The sequence below is a fragment of the Carcharodon carcharias genome, chromosome 27 (genome assembly GCF_017639515.1).
Source record: "Carcharodon carcharias isolate sCarCar2 chromosome 27, sCarCar2.pri, whole genome shotgun sequence".
Lineage (NCBI taxonomy): Eukaryota > Metazoa > Chordata > Chondrichthyes > Lamniformes > Lamnidae > Carcharodon > Carcharodon carcharias.
This window is the reverse complement of record NC_054493.1, coordinates 11121879-11142362: the sequence shown is the minus strand read 5'-3', so window position 1 is coordinate 11142362 and position 20484 is coordinate 11121879. Positions and strand designations below refer to the sequence as shown.

The following is a 20484-nucleotide window of genomic DNA, read 5'->3' as shown; positions in this document are numbered from 1 at the left end:
AAAATCAACAACTTCAAAGCTTCACCAATATCAATGCTGATTGATGAAACTTTTATTGATGTCCCTGTAAAATATTTCACTATTCTGTTTCATGATGAAACTATTTTGTTTCATTTGATTTCATAATGAAGCTGCCTCTATGAAAAGTGTGCAAGTTAGTAAGGCTTAAATAGCCTTTTCTAACTGAAGATGTTAATTGGAGATAGAACCTAACAGGGGAGTTGAGGAGAATTTTTTTCACCCAGAGGGTGGTGGGAGTCTGGAACTCACTGCCTAAAAGGATGGTTGAGTCAGAAACTCTCGTAACATTAAAGAATTATTTAGATATTCACTTGTGTTGCCATAGCCTCCAGGGCTATGGGCCAAGTGCTGGAAAAAAGGGACTGGTGCAGTCTGATCTTTGTTTAGCGGCGTGGACACGATGGACCAAATGGCCTCCTTCTGTGCTGTGGACGTCTATGAGTCTATCACCTTACATACACCAAATGTAGATTTGCAAAGATCAATTTAGGATGAAGTAAAAGTTCATTTTATATTTTAAAAAAAAGGTTCCTGTAGAGAGCTCTTGTATTAAGGGGAGAGATCGCAGATGGTGCTTTTAAAAAGGGATACTGCAGCCCCAAAAATCAGTGGCAAATCCAGGATGTTAAACTCCATCCAGTTATAGGGATTGTTAACATCAGCAGAAACAAACATAATATTGTCAGACTATCAATCCTTGACGTGATTAACAGCAACATAACAACAGAATCCAAACCCTGCATTCACTTGTGAATTTGCTGATGTCTCAGCAGGTCTCGTGACTGAGCAAATGCCTTTCCACACAGGGAACAAGTGAAAGGCTTCTCTCCAGTGTGAGTGTGTTGGTGTATCAGCAGGTTGGAGGATGTGGTAAATCTCTTCCCACACATTAAACAGGTAAACGGTTTCTCCCCAGTGTGAACTCGCTGGTGTGAAATGAGATCGTTCGACTGTCTAAAATGCTTTCCACAGTCAGTGCAGCTGAATGGCTTTTCCCCAGTGTGAACTCGCTGATGTACAATGAGATGGCCTGACTGCCTGAAACTCTTTCCACAGGAAGTGCAGCTGAACAGCTTCTCCTCAGAGTGAATTCGCTGGTGAGTCACCAGGTTGGATGACATTGTGAATCCCTTCCCACATGTGGAGCAGGTGAATGGCCACTCCCCAGTGTGAACACGCTGGTGTGCAATCAGGCTGGATGAAGACCTGAAGCTCTTTCCACAGGAAGTGCAGCTGAATGGCCTCTCCTCAGTGTGAGCTCGCTGGTGTGACATGAGATTAGTTGTCTGAGTAAATCCCTTCCCACACATGGAACAGATGAATGGCTTCTCCCCAGTGTGACCACGTCGATGGTTTTCCAGCAGGGATGGATAATTGAATCCCTTTCCACAGTCCTCACATTTCCATGGTTTCTCCATTGTGCCAGTGTCCTTGTGTCTGTCCAGGTTGGATGATCAGTTGAAGCCTGATCCTCACACAAAACGTGTATACAGTTTCTTCCTGCTGTGAAAGGGGTGATGTTTTTCTAAGACTGTGTAACTGGTTAAAGCTCAGTCAGTTCACTGGAACATAATCTCTCGGTCTGTGTCTCTTGGTGATTTTCCAGTCACACTGCTGTTTGAAATCAATTCTCTCAGACAGAACAGAGAATCATTTCTCCTTCTGCATTCAAAGGCTAATGATATTCAGGCCTTGATGAATCAAATGACTCAACCAGATCTTTACGTGAAGTTTCGTCTGAGCTTCTGCAGATCCTCCTTCTTAATATCTGTAAAAAGAGATCACAAATGCTATCACTGTCAGTACAGGGGAGACATTGGGAACAGAGAGTTCTCGTTTCTAAAAAATACATTTTAAAATCTCTTGTTCCACAAAAGCTGTAAATCCCCGTCCCACACACTCTCCCTCCTCCCTGGGGTGAAATCCAAACCCATCTCACCATCTGCACCATTACTTTCCTCCACTCCCAGTTTTCTCTCTCCCTCCCTTTCCTCTGCCTGGGTTCAGTTCTCCAGCTCCTGTCTGCAGACTGACAATAAAATCAATGAGTCTTATTGGGAGTTTGGGGCCTCCAGCGGGTGTTTCTGAATCCTCCCCGCCCACCTCCCAGGGTTTCCTTCCTTCCCACAGATCAGATTCCTCATTGATTTGAGCCCAAAGTGTAACCTCTTATTTATTGTCCCCCCTCCCCCATCCTCTGATGTGAACCATCCTCCACTCGCTGACCCAGGATGGCGGCCGTTAACCTGGGCCTGTTCCCGGGAGGGAGAAGCCCCGCAGCTGCAAACCAGGAGCTGACAATTATTCCTCAGGGTTTGCGGATCCACAAAGTGTTTCCAAACCCTCCCCGTCCAGCCGCCGGCTCCATCGCTCCCTCCCCCCGGGCCTGTCACCGCGGGGTAAACACGGGGCCTGGGGCCTACCCCAGAAGTTGCTCCAGTTCCCAGTCCAGCCGCGGTTTCCATTCCTACCCTGTGCTCACAATCTCCTCCCGCCTCCCGAACCGTCCGCTCCTCCTCACTCTGTCACCATGACTGACACTGAGCATGCTCAGAGCGCACCCACACTGCACCTGCGCACTGGGAGCGGGCTCATCGGCCGTCGCCATCTTGGGAGAGGAAAGCGGGTCTTGTTCAGGGAGTGGGGCGCATGGGCGGCCATCTTGGTAAGGGAAGGGGTGAATGAGGGCGGGGCTTCCTCCCCGGCGACAGGCCCGGGTTACCCGGGCAACCGGCCGCCGCCATCTTGTGCTGAGGGTTTTCCATCCGGGTCTTTAGTGAAGGGCTGGACAATGAGCTGGAGTCAGTTTGAAAACTGTTCAGAGGAAGGTCTGAAATCAGATTTACATCCAGATACCTGTAAGGACAATAAAGTTTACATCAATTATGTGTTTAAAATGAAATCAGAATGCTGGAAATACTCAGTTCTGAAGAAGAATCATATTGGATTGGAAATGTTAAATCTGTTTCTCTCTCTTCACAGAAGCTGCCAAACCTGCTGAGGATTTCCAGAACTTTCTGTTTTTATTTCAGATTTCCAGCATCCACCGTATTTTACTAAAATTATTATGTTTCTTTGAAATTTTGTTGCACAACTTAATTAAGAACATAATAATTGTTACCATTTAAATGTACAAATCAGTGATATTTATTTGTGTAACTGAGACGTGGTTGTTCAGGAACAAAACAAAAACAGAATTACCTGGAAAAACTCAGCAGGTCTGGCAGCATCGGTGGAGAAGAAAAGAGTTGACGTTTCGAGTCCTCATGACCCTTCGACAGAACTAAGTAGAAATAGGAAAGGGGTGAAATATAAGCTGGTTTAAGGTGTGTGTGTGGGGGGGTGGTGGGTTGGCTGGGGGGAGAGAAGTGGAAGGGGGTGGTGTGGTTGTAGGGACAAACAAGCAGTGATAGAAGTAGATCATCAAAAGATGTCACAGACAACAGTACAAAAGAACACAGGTGTTGAAGTTGGTGATATATATCTAAACGAATGTCCTAATTAAGAATGGATGGTAGGGCACTCAAGATATAGCTCTAGTGGGGGTGGGGGGACCATTAAAGATTTAAAAATATTTAAAAATAATGGAAATAGGTGGCAAAAAGAATTTATTGGAAAATAACAAAAGGAAGGGGGAAGAAACAGAAAGGGGTTGGGGATGGAGGAGGGAGTTCAGGATCTAAAGTTGTTGAATTCAATATTCAGTCCGGAAGGCTGTAAAGTGCCTAGTCGGAAAATGAGGTGTTGTTCCTCCAGTTTGCGTTGGGCTTCACTGGAACAATGCAGCAAGCCAAGGACAGACATGTGGGCAAGAGAGCAGGGTGGAATGTCGAAATGGCAAGCGACAGGGAGGTTTGGGTCATTCTTGTGGACAGACCGCAGGTGTTCTGCAAAGTGGTCGCCCAGTTTACATTTGGTCTCTCCAATGTAGAGGAGACCAATGTCAGAAATCACTTCACAGAAAATATAGTGGAAATCTGGAATTCTGTTGAGATTTCATCAATTGAAATTTTAAAATTACTTATGTTGCTGGACATTTCTGAGGCAAGTGTATCAAGGCAAATAAATGGATTTAACATCAAGGATCTACATACTGGAGCTCCATGTCTGAGGTTAGACTGATTCTGGTTCTGTTTTGAAGGTGGTGCAGGTTTCCTGTCTGTTTTCTCGATTACCTCCACGCCAGTGGGTAATTTACTCGAGGTGAGATGCAGAGAAGAAAGTAGAGAAGAGGATTGGTGCAATGATGCAGCCTTGCCTGATCACAGTCTTCACTGAGATAGGGTCTGTGGTAGTTTCGTTGATGAGTTTCACGGCTTTCGTGTCATCATGGAGTAGGCAGAGGATGGTGACAAATTTCTGAGGGCAGGCAAATTGGTGGCGGATACTGCATAAAACTTCATGTTTGACAGTGTAAAAGGCTTATGTAAGGTTGAAAAAGGCCAAGCATAGAGGTTGGTGCTGTTTCTTGGAATTTTCTTGGGTTTGCCGCACAGTGAAGATCGTGTCTGCGGTGCCTTTCAATGAGGAAACCCGCACTGTGACTCTGGAAGGAGCTCTTTGGCCACTAAGAAAAGGTGATTGAGGAGGATATTGCATTGATTTTCAGGCAGCAGGAAGACTCTGTAATTTCCACATTCGGACTTATCTCCCCTCTTGAATGGAGCCACAATCAGAGAATCACATAGTGCGGAAGAGGCCCATCGAGCCTGCACCAACACATGAGAAACACCTGACCTACCTACCTAATCCCATTTACTAGCACTTGGCCCATAGCCTTGAAAGTTATGACGTGCCAAGTGCTCATCCAGGGACTTAGAAACCATAGAAAAGTTACAGCTCAGAAGGAGGCCATTCAGCCCATCTTGTCCATGGCAGCCCAAGGACACCCAGGTGCTCTTTCTAATCCCACCTTCCTGCACCTGGCCCATAGCCCTGCAGCTTACAGCACTTAAGGTGCAGATCCAGGTACTTTTTAAAAAAGTTTAGAGTTTCTGCCTCTACCACCAACTTGGGCAGCGAATTCCAGACACCCACTACCCTCTGTGTAAAAAAGTTCTTCCTCATATTCCCCCTGCACATTCTGCCACTTATCTTGAATCTATGTCCCCTAGTTCTAGAATTCTCCACCAAGGGAAACAATTTTATCCTGTCCACTCTATCTAGTCCCCTAAAGGATGCGAAGCAACCCACCTCCACCACCCTCCCAGGCAGCACATTCTAGACCGTCACCACCGTCTGAGTAAAAAAGTTTTTCTTCACATACCCCCTAAATCTCCTGCCCCTCACCTTGAACTTATCCCCCCTTGTGACTGACCCTTCAACTAAGGGGAACAGCTGCTCCCTTTCCACCCTGACCATGCCCCTCATAATCTTGTACACCTATATCAGGTCGCCCCTCAGTCTTCTCTGCTCCAACGAAAACAACCCAAGTCTATCCAACCTCTCTTTACAACTTAAATGTTTCACCCCAGGCAACATCCTGGTGAATCTCCTCTGCAACCCCTCCAGTGAAATCACATCCTTCCTATAATGTGGCGACCCGAACTGCACACAGTACTCCAGCTGTAGCCTCACCAAGGTTCTATACAATTCCAGCATGACCTCCCTACTTTTGTAATCTATGCCTCGATTGATAAAGGCAAGTGTTCCATATGCCTTTTTCACCACCCTACTAACATGCCCCTTTGCCTTCAGAGATCTATGGACACGCATGCCAAGGTCCCTTTGTTCCTCAGAACTTCCTAGTGCCATGCCGTTCATTGAATACTTCCTTATCAAATTACTCCTTCCAAAGTGTATCACCTCACACTTTTCAGAATTAAGTTCCATCTGCCACTTATCTGCCCATTTGACCTTCCTGTCTATATATTCCTGTTGCCCAAGACACCCAACCTCACTGTTAACCACCCAGCAAATTTACTAATCCTACCCCCCACATAGTCATCTATATAAATGATGAATAATAGGGAACCCAGCACAGATCCCTCTGGTACGCCACTGGATACTGGCTTTCAGTTACTAAAGCATCCTTCTGTCATCACCCTCTGTCTCCTACAACTAAACCAATTTTGAATCCACCTTATCAAATTATCCTGTATCCCATGTGCATTTGCCTTCTTTATAAGTCTCCCATGTGGGACCTTGTCAAAGGCTTTGCTAAAATCCATATAAACTACATTAGCTGCACTACCCTCATCTACACACCTGGTCACCTCCTCAAAAAATTCAATCAAATTTGTTAGGCAAAAATCCCTTTGACAAAGCCATGCTGACTATCCCTGATCAAACCTTGCCTCTCCAAGTGAAGATGGATTCTCTCCTTCAGAATTTTATCCAATAGTTTCCCTACCACTGACATGAGACTCACTGGCCTGAAGTTCCCTGGCTTATCTCTACAACCCTTCTTAAATAGCAAAACCACATTAGCTGTTCTGCAGTCCTCTGGCACCTCCCCTGTGGCCAGAGAGGAATTAAAAATTTGGGTCAGAGCCCCTGCAATCTCCTCCCTTGCCTCCCTCAGCAGGCTGGGACACAAATCATCTGGACCTGGAGACTTGTCCACTTTTAAGCCTGCCAACACTTTCAACACCTTGTCAGTCCCTCTATCAATTTGCTTAAGAACCTCGCAGTCTCTCTCCCCGAGTTTGATACTTTCATCCTCATTCTCTTGGGTGAAGACAGATGTGAAGAATTCATTCAGCACTCCACCCGTGTCCTCTGGCTCCACCCATAGATTGCCCCCTTAGTCCCTTATGGGCCCTACACTTTCCCTGGTTATCCTCTTCCCATTGATATACTTTTAGAATATCTTGGGATTTGTCCCAGAGATCCTGCAACATGCATCCCTCATCCCAATGAGGAATATGAGGTTGTGCGGCTGGGCCAGGAGTGTAACTCCGCCGTGTTTCAGAATTTCAGCAGGGATTCCATCTGCTCCAGAGGCTGTGTTGTTTTTCAGCTGTTGAATGGGTTTTTCACTCTCGCTCCCGACTGTGGTAGCCTGGCAGGGTATTGAGGAATGGAGTTGAAGACATTCAAGTGGAAGACAGAGTCTCGGTTGACGAGTTCTTCAGAATTCTCCCCAGTGAGCACTGACCACCTCCCTGTCCTTGATGAGCTCCCCTCCATCTTGGCTCTCAGTGGGTTGGGCCGCAGAGTGCTTGAGTCATAGATTGCCTTGACAGCGCTGAAGAAACCATGCATGTTGTTGATTTCCGTGAGTTGTTGGATCTCCCGTACACTTTTTACCCACCATTTGTTATTTATCTTGTGGGTTTTACCACATATTTCCCCTGCCCCCTTCCCATCGAATAAGAGCAACAGTGAAATCCTGCAAAATATGTATCATTTTCTTTATCTTGGGAGCTTCCTCTCGCTGAAGGCTGACATAGACAACAAAATTCATCATCGCCTCCAATGTGCCAGCTCAGCCTTCAGCAGAATGATGAACAAACTATTTGAGGACCAGAATGTCAAACCCAAGACCCAGGTCCTGGTTCACCGGACAGCAGAGATCCCTGTGCTCCTAAAGGCTTCAGAGACTTGGTCAACCTAGAGCAGGCGCCTCAAAGCACTGGGGAATACCACTAGCAGTGCATTCGCAAGATCCTCCAAATCCAGTGGCATTGAGGGCAGTCCAATAGCAGCATCTTCTCCCAAGCCAACTCGCCCAGCATTAAGGGGCTGATCACTCAAAACCAGCTCTGCTGGGCAGGACATGTTGTTCGTATGTCTGACACCAGACACCCGAATCAACTGCTCTACTTGGAACTCAGTCACAGACGCTCAGGAGGTCAGTGGAAACACTTCAGAGATCTCCTCAAAGCACCTCCTGATGAGATCAGTTGTCCCCACCAACTTATGGAAGACCCTGGATTGTCACCATTCGAAATGGAGAAGGGTCATTCGCAAAGGCACATGACTGGGACTTTGTCGGGAACACGCAGAGGTGAAGTTGAGGTGTCTCAGGGAACACACAAACCTCCAAAAAACCCATTTACCCAACCCTTCAACCCCGCATGTGACAGAGTCTACAGATCACACATTGGACTTATCAGCCATCTCAGAACCCATCGAAACAGAGTGGAAACAAGTCATCTTTGATCCAGAGGAACTGCCAAAGGAAGAGGGAATCAGGGCAGATCAGGGAGGGAGGCTCCCTTTCCAGTGACAGGGCCAGGTTACTCTGATACCCAGATTACCAGTTGCTATTTGAGTGAGGAAGGCTGGCCATTTTTAAAAATTAATTCACGAGATGTGGCTTCGCTGGCTGGGTCAGCATTTATTGCCCATCCCTAGTTGCCCTTGAAAAGGTGGTGGTGAGCTGCCTTCTTGAACTGCTGCAGTCCATGTGGTGTAGGTACACCCACAGTACTGTTAGGGAGAGAGTTCCAAGATTTTGACCCAGCGACGGTGAAGGAATGGTGATGTATTTACAAGTCAGGGTGGTTAGTTACTTGGATGGGAGCCTCCAGTTGGTGGCGTTCCCATCTATCTGCTGCCCTTGTCCTTCTCGGTGTTTGTTTGTGGGCTTGGAAGGTATTGTCTAAGGAGCCTTGGTGAATTTCTGCAGTGCATCTTGTAGATGGTACACACTACTGCTACTGTGCGTCAGTGGTGGAGGGAATGAATGTTTGTGGATGTGGTGCTTTTCCCTGAATGGTGTCAAGCTTCTTGAGTGTTGTGGGAGCTCATCCAGGCAAGTGGGGAGTATTCCATCACCCTCCTGACTTGTGCCTTGTAGGTGGTGGACAGGCTTTCAGGAGTCAGGAAGTGGGTTATTCATGGCATGATTCCTAGCCTCTGACCTGCTCTTGTAGCCACTGTATTTATGTGGCTAGTCCAGACAGCAGGGTGCATGTGTGGCCATCTTGGTGGGTGGTGAGAGGATTTGTCATCGAATGGGTAGGGCTTCAGGGTCCCAGTGACCAGGAGAGAAAATGATTGACTCATCAATTTTATTCTCAGTTTGCACCTGGGAGCTGGAGAACTGAACCCAACCAGAGGAGAGGGAGGGTGAAAGCTGGGAGTGGAGGACAGAAACTTAACTGGAATTTACACTGGAGAGAGGTGGGGTGGTGTGTAGGTTGGGAATTTACAACTTGCAGGGAAAACATGTTCCATAGAAAGTAGAATTGTCTGTTCTGAATTTCTATCCTGGACTGACATGATGACTTTTGTTAACTCTTTTTGCAGGATATTGGAAGCTGAAGATTGGCAGACAGAAATAAAAATCATCACATCAAGATTTAACAGAGTCACTTGATTCACCTGGATCTATATCATCGGCTGTTGAATGTGCACAGAGAAAAGCTTGCCTGTTCTGTCTGCGGAAAAAAATTTCAAACATCAGTGTGACTAGAAAAGCACCAAGACACACACACCCGAGTGAGAGTATTCCAGTGAATTGACTGTGGAAAGAGTTTTGACCAGTTACACAGCCTAAAAATACATTGCACCATTCACAGTGGGGAGAGACTGTACACGTGTTCTGTGTGTGCACAAGGCTTCAACAGATTGTCCAACCTGGAAAAACAAAGACATGAACACCGTGGAGAAACCATGGAAATGTGGGGACTGTGGGAAGGGATTCGATTATCCATCCCATCTGGAATACCATCGATGCAGTCACATTGGGTTTGGCGTCACAGAGAGACCGTGGAAATATCAGGATTGTGGGAAGGAATTCAATTACCCATCTGAATTAGATATTCATCGACGCATTCATACCAGGGAGAAGCCTTTCACGTGTTCAGAGTGTGGGAAGGGATTCTCTGATATATCCACTCTGCTGAAACACCAGCGAGTTCACACTGATGAGAAACCATTTAAATGTCCAGACTGTGAAAAATGGTATAAAAGCTCCAGGGCACTGATGCGCCATCAGCAAGTTCACACTGACGAGAGGCCGTTCAGGTGCTCTCACTGTGGGGCTGGGTTCAGGCGATCATCTCAACTCACTGTACACCAGCGAGTTCACACTGGAGAGAGACCGTTCGTCTGCTCCGAGTGTGGGAAGGGATTCACTCATTCATCCAACCTCTTGAGACACCAGCAAGTTCACACTGACTTGAGAACATTGAAATATTCTGATTGCGGGGTAATCTATAAAAGCAGCACTAGTATTCTGAGACACCAGTGCACTCACACTGGAGTGGAGCCGTTCATCTGCTCCATGTGGGGGAAGGATTCTCTTGGGCATTCACCCTGCTGTAACACCAGCGAGTTCACACAGGGGAGAGACCACTCACCTGCTTCGAGTGTGGGAAAAGATTCACTGATTCATCCCACCTGTTTCCCTGGTTCAGAGCTCCTGGACATGGAACAGAAGGCTCCTTTACAACTGTGTTTAGAGTCATGAAGAACAATGGTGACTGCTGGAAACGTGCTGTCAAATCAGAGATTGGTGTAAAACTGTGATCTGTAAAACTGTAAAAAAGCGAAACGGCAGGTTTAAGTTTCCAGTCTGAAAATGGCTGTGATAATTATGTGAACATAGGAATTAAGAGTCGGCCATTCACTCCTTCAAGGCTGCTCCGCTAATTGATAAGATCATGGCTGATTTGATTGTGGTCTCAGCTCTACTATACCATCCCTATAACTCCCTTATCAATCAAGAATCTTATCTAATTCAGTGTTAAAAACATTCAATGACCCAGCCTCCGCTGCTCTGAGGAAGAGAATTGCCCAGACCAACACACTCTGAGAGAAAAAATGTTCTCCTCATCTCCGGCTCGATAAATGGGAGACTCCTTATTTTTAAACTGTGTCCCCTGGTTCTAGTCTCTCTCAGAAACATCCTTTCAGCATTCACACTGTCAAGACCCCTCAGCATATAATATGTTTCAATAAGATCACCTCTCATTCTTTGATACAGGCCCAACATGTCCAACCTTTCCTCATAGGAGAACCCATTCATCCCATGAATGAGTCACATGAACCTTCTCTGAACTGCTTCTGATGCAATTATGTGCTTTTTCAACCCAGGACCCAAAACTGCACTGTACCCCAGATGTAGTCTCACCAAGGCCTGTACACCTGCAATAAAACTTACCTATTTTCATGTTACATTCCTTTTACAATAAACACAATATTCCATTTGCCTTCCAAAACACTTACTGTGCCTGCGTACTAAAATTTGTGATTCCTGTTGCAGGATACCCAGTTCCCTCTATACCATAGAGTTCTGCTGTTTCTCTCCATTTAAATAATATGCTGCTTTTCTGTTCTTCCTGCCAAAGTGGACAAGTTCACCTCTTCCCATGTTACACTTTATATGTCATTTTTTTTCCCACTCACTTAATCTGCTTCTTTATCCCTCTGCAGACTCCTAATCTCCCCTTCACAACTTACTCTCCTACATAGCTTCGTGTCATCAACAAATTTAGCAACTTTTCATTTGGTCCTTTCATCCAAGTCCTTGATACAGAATGTGAATGGCTGAAACCATTGATCCCTGTGGCATTCCACGAGTCACAGCTTACCAACCCAAAAAGGACCTATTTACCCTTAATCCCTGCTTCCTGTTAGCTAACCAATCCTCGATGAATGCCAATGTGTTACCTCCTACACCGTGAGCTCTTATCTTGAGTAGTGACCTTCAATATGGCATCTTCTCAAATACCTTTTAGAAACCCAAGTATACCAAATCCACAGGTTTCCCTTTATCCACATTGCTTATTACTTCCTAAAGGACTCTAATAAATTAGTCAAACACGATTTCCCTTTCACAAAACCATGCTGACTCTGCCTGATTACATTAAGATTTTCGAAGTGCCTTGCTATAACTTCCTTAATAATAGATTCTAACATTTTCTCTGTGACAGATGTTAAGGTAACTGGCTGGAATGTTTCTTCCTTTCTGTCTCACTCCTTTCTTGAACAGAGGATTCACATTCACTGCTTTCCAATCTGATGGGACCTTCCCAGAATCTAGGGAATTCTGGAAAATTCTAACCAGTGCATCAGATAGCTCAGCAGCCACTTCTTTTGAGACCCTGGGGTCGGAAGGTTTAAACACTTTTTGTGATGTTCCTGAGTTTACCATTGTAAAACAATAACAACAACAACATCTTACATTTATAGAGAACCCTTCATACAGCAAAATGTGCAAAGGTGCTTCATAGATGGTCCAAAGCTTGGTCGAGAGAGGTTTAGGGAGGGAATTCCAAAGCTTGGGGCTCAGGTTGGGGAGGTGGTGACATAGTGGTATTATCACTGGACAAGTGTTTCAGGATAATGTCTGGGGACCTGGGTTCAATAAAAAAAATCTGGAATTTCATGATGATGATCATGAAAACATTGCTGATTGTCATAAAACCCAATCTGGTTCACTTATGTCCTTTAGAGAGGTAAATCTGCTGTCCTCACCTGGTCTGGCTGAAATGTGACTCCAGACCCACAACAATGTGGTTGACTCTTAAATGCTGTCTGAACAAGGGCAATTAGGGATGGGCAAATAAGTGCTGGCCTAACCAACAATGCCCACATCCCATGAACGAATTAAAAAGCAGCTGAGAGCGGGGCTGCCAAATTGGGAGTGATGAAACTGGGGGATAGAAAGGATCTGCCCCCTTCCTCCTCCTCTCTGCTGTGCAATGTTGTACAGGATACAGCACATCACTATTATTCTGGAGTCCCTGGCTGCCAAGTACTGAAGATCACCTCCAGACCTACCCAGACACCTGAAACACATTTTCAACATTGCGATGGTTTGCTCGATGACACACCTGGTGGTCATGTGACCCTGGTTGTATCGTTCCTAAACCTCATTGGTGCAATTCCTCACATGAGCTGAGTTTGAAGGGCAAGTCCTTGGTCTCCAATGATCCTTCCCTTAAATCTGGTTCCTAGAACAAACACATCTGGAACAGTGGAATATCGCAGTCTGAATCCATTAGGACAGCTCCCAGATCTGGGGGATAATGTTCACTGTTTTATATTCGGGACCGGGGGATAATTTTCACTGTTTTATATTCGGGTCTGGGGGGTAATGTTCACTGTTTTATATTCGGGTCTGGGGGATAATGTGCACTATTTTATATTCGGGACTGGGTGGGGTAATGTTCACTGTTTTATATTTGGGTCTGGGGGATAATGTTCACTGTTCTATATTCAGGTCTGGGGGATAATGTTCACTGTTTTATATTCGGGTCTGGGGGATAATGTTCACTGTTTTATATTCGGGTCTGGGGGATAATGTTCACTGTTCTATATTCAGGTCTGGGGGATAATGTTCCCTGTTTTATATTCGGGTCTGGGGGGGGTAATGTTCACTTTTATATTCGGGTCTGGGGGATAATGTGCACTATTTTATATTCGGGACTGGGTGGGGTAATGTTCACTGTTTTACATTCGGGTCTGGGGTATAATGTTCACTGTTTTATATTCAGGTCTGGGGGATAATGTTCACTGTTTTATATTCGGGTCTGGGGGATAATGTTCACTGCTTTATATTCGGGTCTGGGGGGATAATGTTCACTGTTTTATATTGGGGTCTGGGGGATAATGTTCACTGTTTTATATTCGGGTCTGGGGAATAATGTTCACTGTTTTATATTCGGGTCTGGGGGATAATGTTCACTGTTTTATATTCGGGTCTGGGGGATAACGTTCACTGTTTTATATTCGGGTCTGGGGGGATAATGTTCACTGTTTTATATTTGGGTCTGGGGATAATGTTCACTGATTTATATTCGGTCTGGGGATAATGTTCACTATTTTATATTCGGGTCTGGTGGATAATGCTCACTGTTTTATATTCGGGTCTGGGGAATAATGTTCACTGTTTTATATTCAGGTCTGGGGGATAATGTTCACTGTTTTATATTTGGGTCTGAGGAGGATAATGTTCACAGTTATATATTCGGGTCTGGGGGATAATGCTCACTGTTTTATATTCGGGTCTGGGGGAATAATGTTCACTGTTTTATATTGGGGTCTGGGGGATAACATTCACTGTTTTATATTCGGGTCTGGGGAATAATGTTCACTGTTTTATATTCGGGTCTGGGGTATAATGTTCACTGTTTTATATTCAGGTCTGGGGGATAATGTTCACTGTTTTATATTCAGATGTGGGATAATGTTCACTGTTTAATATTTAGATCTTGGGGATAATGTTCACTGTTTTATATTCGGGTCTGGGGGATAATGTTCACTGTTTTCTATTCGGGTCTGGGGGATAATGTTCGCTGTTTTATATTTGCGTCTGGGGGATAATGTACACTTCTATATTCGGGTCTGGGGGATAATGTTCACTGTTTTATATTCGGGTCTGAGGGATAATGTTCACTGTTTTATATTTGGGTCTGAGGAGGATAATGGTCAATGTTTTATATTCCGGTTTTGGGGATAATGTTCACTGTTTTATATTTGGGTCTGGGGGATAATGTACACTGTTTTGTATTTGGGTCTGGGGGATAATGTTCACTGTTTTATATTCGGGTCTGGGGGATAATGTTCACTGTTTTATATTCCGGTCTTGGGGATAATGTTCATTGTTTTATACTGAGCTCTGGGGTTTATTAGATGGGGTTGATTTTGACTCTCGGTGAATGCTAAACTGTCACAACCGCCCTTAAAGACCTTCATCTCAGGTCAGTGACTGAGTTTTCTCTGGGATGGAGAATCAGGGTGGGGGTAAAGTTCCTCAGGGACAGTGTGTTGGAATGGCTATAAAATAAACCCAAACTACATCAGGTAATGTGATCATCATGAAACTATCACAAACAACTGCAGCACGTGTTAGAAAATTTTGGAGAATATTTTATCTGAATCCTTGATCAATTTTGTTTGATTAAATATTATAACTGACAAGTTGGATTGCTGGTTAGTTTCTAAAGGCAGCTCAGGACCATCAGTTTATATTCGGGTCTCAGGGAGATAATGTTCACTGTTTTATATTCAGGGCAGCATAAATCAGATCTGTTGAAGGGTCATGAGGACTCGAAACGTCAACTCTTTTCTTTTCCACCGATGCTGCCAGACCTGCTGAGTTTTCCAGGTAATTCTGTTTTTGTTGTAGTGGTATTGTTGCTGGACTAGTAATGCAGAGACCCAGTATAATACTCTGGGGACTACGGCAGATGGTGGAATTTGAATTTCAATAAAAATCTGGAAATAAAAGTCTCATGGTGACCATGAGACCATTGTCATCTGGTTTACTAATGTCCTTTAGGGAAGGAAATCTGTCACCCTTTCCTGGTCTGGCCTACATGTGACTCTAGATCCACACCAACGTCGTTGACTCTTAAATGGCCGAGCAAGCCACTCAGTTGCATCTGACTGCATCGTGTTGTGTGGCACTACCTCCATGCTAAATGAGATAGATTTTGAACAGGCCGAGCAACTCGAGTCTGGGCATCCATGTGTTCCCTCAGCAGCAGCAGGATTGTACTCGAATACAATCTGTAACCTAATAGCCTGGCATATCCCCCACTCTACCACTACCATCAAGCCAGGGTATCAGCCCTGGTTCAATCAAGAGTGCAGGAGGGCATGCCAGGAGCAGCACCAGGCATACCTAAAAATGAGGTGTCAACCTGGTGAAGCAATAAAACAGGACTGCTTGCGTGCCAAACAGCATAAGCTACAGAGCGAAGCGATCCCACAACCAACGGATCAGATCTAAGCTCTGCAGTCCTGCCACATCCAGTCGCGAATGGTGGTGGATAATCAAACAATTCACTGGAGGAGGTGGCTCCACAAATGTCCCCATCCTCAATGTTGGGGGAGCCCAGCACATCAGTGCAAAAGATATGCCTGAAGCTTTTGCAACAATGTTCAGCCAGAAGTGCCGAGTGTATGATCCATCTTGGCCTCCTCTGGAAGTCCCCAGCATCACAGATGCCAATCTTGACCCAATTTGATTTACTTCATGTGATATCAAGAAATGGCTGAAGGCGCTAGATGCTGCAAAGGCTATGGGCCCTGACAATATTCCAGCAAAAGTACAGAAGTGTGCTCCAGCACTTGCAATGCCCCTAGCAAAGCTGTTCCAGTACAGCTACAAACTGGCATGTGGAAAATTGCCCAGGTACATCCTGTACACAAAAAAGACAAATCCAACCCGGCCATTTACTACCCTATCAGTCCACTCTCGATCATCAGTAAAGTAATGGAAGGGGTCATCAAGAATGCCATCAAGCGTCACTTCCTTAGCAATAACCTACTCACTGACACCCAGTTTGGGTTTCACCAGGGCCACTCAGCTCATTATAGCCGTGGTTCAAACATGGACAAAAGAGCTGAACTCTGAGGTGAGAGTGACTGCCCTTGAAATCAAGGCCACATTTGACCGAGTGTGGCATCAAAAAGCACTAGCAAAACTGGAGTCAATGGAGCTCACCACCACCTTCTCAAGGGCATCTAGGGATGGGCAATAAATGCTGGCCCAGCCAGCGAAGCCCACATCCTGTGAATCAATAAAAAAAAATCGGGGAAAAACCTATTGCTGGCTGGAGTCATACCTAGCAAAAAGAAAGGTGGCTGTGGTTGTTGGAGATCAGTCATCTCAGCTCCAGGACATTACTACAGGAGTTCCTCAGGGTAGTGTCCTTTGCTCAACCATCTTCAGCTGCTTCATCAATGACCTTTCCATCATAAGGGCAGAAGTGAGGATGTTGGCTGATGATTGCACAATGTTCAGCACCATTTGCGACTCCTTAGATATTGAAGCAGTCCATGTCCAAATGCAGCAAGACCTGGACAATATCCAGGCTTGGGCTGACAAGTGGCAAATAACATTCGGGCCACACAAGTGTCAGGCAATGATCATCTACAAGAAGAGAGAATCCAACCATTGCCCCTTAACATCCAATGGCATTCCCATCACTGAATCCCCCACTATGAACATCCTAGGGGTTACAGAAACTGAAATGTGTAAATAGTGTGGCTACAAGAGCAGGTCAGAAGCTAGCAATTGTGTGATGAGTAACTCACCTCCTGACTCCCCAGTCCATCGTTTACAAGGCACAAGTCAGGAGTGTGATGGAATATTCCCCGCTTGCCTGGATGAGAGCAGCTCCCACAACACTCAAGCAGCTTGACACTGTCCAGGACAAAGCAGCCTGCTTGATCAGCATCCCATCGACAAAGGTTCACTCCCTCCACCACTGATGCACAGTAGCAGCAGCATATATCAGCGTATAGCAGCAGGATGCAATGCAGGAATTCACCAAGGCTCCTTCGACAGCACCTTCCAAATCCATGACTACTATCACCTAGAAGGACAAGGGCAGCAGATATGTAGGAACACCACCACCTAGAAGTTCTCCTCCAAGTCACTCACTGTCCTGACTTGGAAATATATCACTATTCCTTCTCTGTCACTGGGCCAAAATCCTGGAACTCCCTAACAGCACTGTGGGTGTTTCTACACCACATGGACTGCAACAGTTCAAGAAGGCAGCTCACCACCACCTTCTCAAGGGCAGCTAGGTGTGAGCAATAAATGCTGCCCCAGCCAGCAAAGCCCACATCCCATGAATGAATTTCAAAAAAGTATCACCATGAACTTGGCCTTGGGGACTGAGGTGAGTTTCAGACCAACAGGAATAAGGGAAAGGGACTGGCGCATTGAGTGGGAGATCTGTACCTGAATCTCAACATTTGTTAATGAGATGGATTCATTCAGGACAGAGAGCGGGAATTATCTGAAGGAATAACACGGTGTAGTGAGAAAGGAAATACAGTGGATGTTGTGTGGATGGATTGTCAAAAGGTGTTTGATAAGATGCTGGACAGGAGGCTCGCTGATAAAGTTAAAGTTCACGGTATTAAAAGAAGTGGGGCAGCGGGAATAGGAATTTGGGGAAAGGACAGAAAACAGAGAATAATGGTTACTGGATGTTCTTCAGACTGGAGGGATGTAAACAGTAGTGTCCCCCAGTGTCAGTGTTGGGATCCATTTGCTCTTTTCAACATAGAGAAATTATCTGGGTTTGGGAAATGGGGCATAAGATCAAAATCTCCAGACAGGGAGTGTGAGGATTGTCAGCAACTTTCAAATAAGAAGAAAAGACTTGTATTGACATATCACTGTTCACAATCTCAGGTTTGACAGAACAATGACAGAAAGGGTTTCAAAGAACAACCTGGGGAGGGGTCGAACGTATGGCAGGAATAGAACTTCAGACTGGACACAGTCCAGGAGCGTGATGACCATCCACCTATTGTCCCTGTTGTGTAAAATCAAACACAGTGGTTTTATTACCCATCCAGTTATCTGGCCTTTTCGTTTTGTACCATTTACACTGATCTCCGTGGTAACACAGATATTGTGTTTCCTTCCCTCGTTTCCAATTTACTAATATAAGATTTGTTTCTCGCAATCTTTCTAGAACACCATATGGACCTTCCTAATTGGTCTCCCAGTGCCATCCCTTTTCAAAAAGTTTTAACATGATTTCACATCCCATTGAACGGGTGAGGTGCTTTTCCCTGGAGGTGTTGAGATGGGCAGCCTCCATCTTCTCCATTGCCTGTAGCAGGGAGGATGCTGAGGCTTGTTGGAGGTTCTGGAGAAACTGGTGCTGAGTCTGTCAAGTAGCCATGGGGAATGGGACCTCGGGGGATTCACAATCTGGAGTGGGTAACCTGTCATGAGATGAAATGGGCTGTGATTGGGTGAGTGAACAGGAATGGAATGAATGGTTATTAAGACACCAGACAAGGCGGTGGCCCAGTCATTGGCCTTGACCAGATCATTAGCTCCTGTCATGACAGTTTTTTCAGCGCTGTTTCTATAGGGTGATTAAAGCTCTCAACCATCCCACCGGAATGAGGTTCTGGCGGTGATGGACCTGCTGGTGCATCCTCGATGACCAGCAGTAATTATATAAAATATCAAGGACTTGAAATACAGAAAATGTCCCAATTTGATCCAGAAACAAAATTAATTATTTTCTAAGGCATCAAGATGTGACAGAAATCTGATTTGAACCATCCTTGTGATAGGAAACATCATCAAGTAGGATGACTGAGTCCTTATTTGCTGCTAGGGATGAGGGAAAGTCTTTCCTATGGTGTACAGTCTGTTTGAGCCACATCTGGGTCAGGGTCATGAAAAGTTTTAAAATCAGATTTAGCTGGAGTCTGTCATACTGGTGCCAATGATTGTGTTTTGGGTGGGTCCCATGGAATCCCCTCTGGAGCAGTTTTCCTGGTGAGTCAGTCTGCCTGGTTATTACCATCACCCTCTTCTCTAACTGCTGCTACTGATGTCCCCACACCTTACAAATAGCAACTTGTCCTGGACACTTACCAGCTATATCCCAAATCATTTGGAGTTTGTAGTGGCGGGTGAGTGGTTTCCTTTCTGCTGTAAAGAAGCCACATATTTTTTCCCAGTCTGATAGATTTTCCATGAGGGAATTACAACCAAAGGAGCTTTCAGAATAGTTGGTGCTTCTCTCAGTAAGGGTTTGATGGGCCATGATGATGCTGCCCTTAGCTTTCTGAGATAAATATTGTGATGGGTATTTAATAAGGGTACTACAGCTGTCATGAGGAATCAAAGACACAGAACCAGTCCGATACAAAATGAAACCCATACACATAAACCCCAGTGGAGTCTAACGGCTTTAGTACGTCCGTTAGGAATGGCCTCTTTCACCTGACAAGTTTGTGGGATTGTTTCATACTGCAATATCTCTGCCAGGTTGTAATTGTGAGGTTGCAGGATATTAATACCTTTGGTTTGTTGTTCCACAATTCATCTACTCCATCACACTGGCACTACTCCCTTAACTTGGCTTTTTATTAATGATGTCACTGTTGTATGTGGGGTATGTAGAATTATTGAATTAAACTCTACTAGGTATTCTGTGCACTTAACTAACCAACGAACCCTTCATATCTGCTTGGGCAATTGATGTTTCCAATGGGGATGTGAGTTCCATTCACCTCTTGCCTTACTACAGCAGATGTCCGTTATTCTGACAGCACCAGCAAGGCTGTGGATTTAATTGGATTGATCTTCCAAAGAGCCAGCAGGGGCATGGTGTGCCAAGTGGTTTCCATCTGCGCTGCGTCATTCTATAAAATAATAAATATTCAACATTAGCGGGTAGAGGCATGAAGAGAGTGGAACCAGTGACTGTGGGATTGAACCCAGCCAGAGTCAGCAGCTTCAGAGGAAGAGAGGGGGAAACCAGTAGAAAAAGCTTTAAACGTTCTGCGTAGTTCCACAGGAGAGCAGTAGTTTAAATCACTTTGAGAAAAAGAACATAAAAGATTCACAAGGATTTTTGTGATTTAAAAAAATAATTTATCTCAATTTTTAATAAAGTTATTTTCCATTCCCTATTTGGAGAATCAATGATGCTGCTGTTACCCAACATTCCCGGCGGCTGTGAATGTTCCCTCCTCACGCTCCAGGCCCACTGCGCAGGCGCAGTGCTGGACGCAATCTGGGGCATGCGTAGTGTTACTTTGATCAGAGCTCTGCGAGTGTGTGGG

At 45.2% G+C, this 20484-nt stretch overlaps 2 protein-coding genes across 4 annotated transcripts; one reads left to right on the top strand and one right to left on the bottom strand.

Moving 5' to 3' along the window:
• Positions 1 to 332: 332 nt before the first annotated feature.
• LOC121270206 (gastrula zinc finger protein XlCGF8.2DB-like) lies at positions 333 to 1784 on the bottom strand. The gene has a single exon (XM_041175520.1). It carries the CDS (start codon positions 1437 to 1439, stop codon positions 765 to 767), a length of 675 nt encoding a protein of 224 aa, XP_041031454.1. The 5' UTR covers positions 1440 to 1784; the 3' UTR covers positions 333 to 764.
• Positions 1785 to 2802: 1018 nt separating this feature from the next.
• LOC121270205 (gastrula zinc finger protein XlCGF71.1-like) lies at positions 2803 to 10710 on the top strand. Of its 3 annotated transcripts, none has more exons than XM_041175517.1 (2): positions 2803 to 2879; positions 9220 to 10710. In XM_041175517.1, the coding sequence occupies exon 2, from the start codon at positions 9566 to 9568 to the stop codon at positions 10382 to 10384; it is 819 nt and encodes a 272-aa protein (XP_041031451.1). In that variant the 5' UTR covers positions 2803 to 2879; positions 9220 to 9565; the 3' UTR covers positions 10385 to 10710. The 3 variants fall into 3 exon arrangements, with proteins under 3 accessions (XP_041031451.1, XP_041031453.1, XP_041031452.1); XM_041175519.1 differs by lacking the exon at positions 2803 to 2879 and adding an exon at positions 4163 to 4224; XM_041175518.1 differs by lacking the exon at positions 2803 to 2879 and adding an exon at positions 4182 to 4305.
• The last annotated feature ends 9774 nt before the right edge of the window (positions 10711 to 20484 follow it).

Excerpts from the sequence above, each read along its gene's own strand:
- LOC121270205 (XM_041175517.1), top strand. The coding sequence starts at position 9,566 with ATGAACACCGTGGAGAAACCATGGAAATGTGGGGACTGTGGGAAGGGA.
- LOC121270206 (XM_041175520.1), bottom strand. The coding sequence starts at position 1,439 with ATGGAGAAACCATGGAAATGTGAGGACTGTGGAAAGGGATTCAATTAT.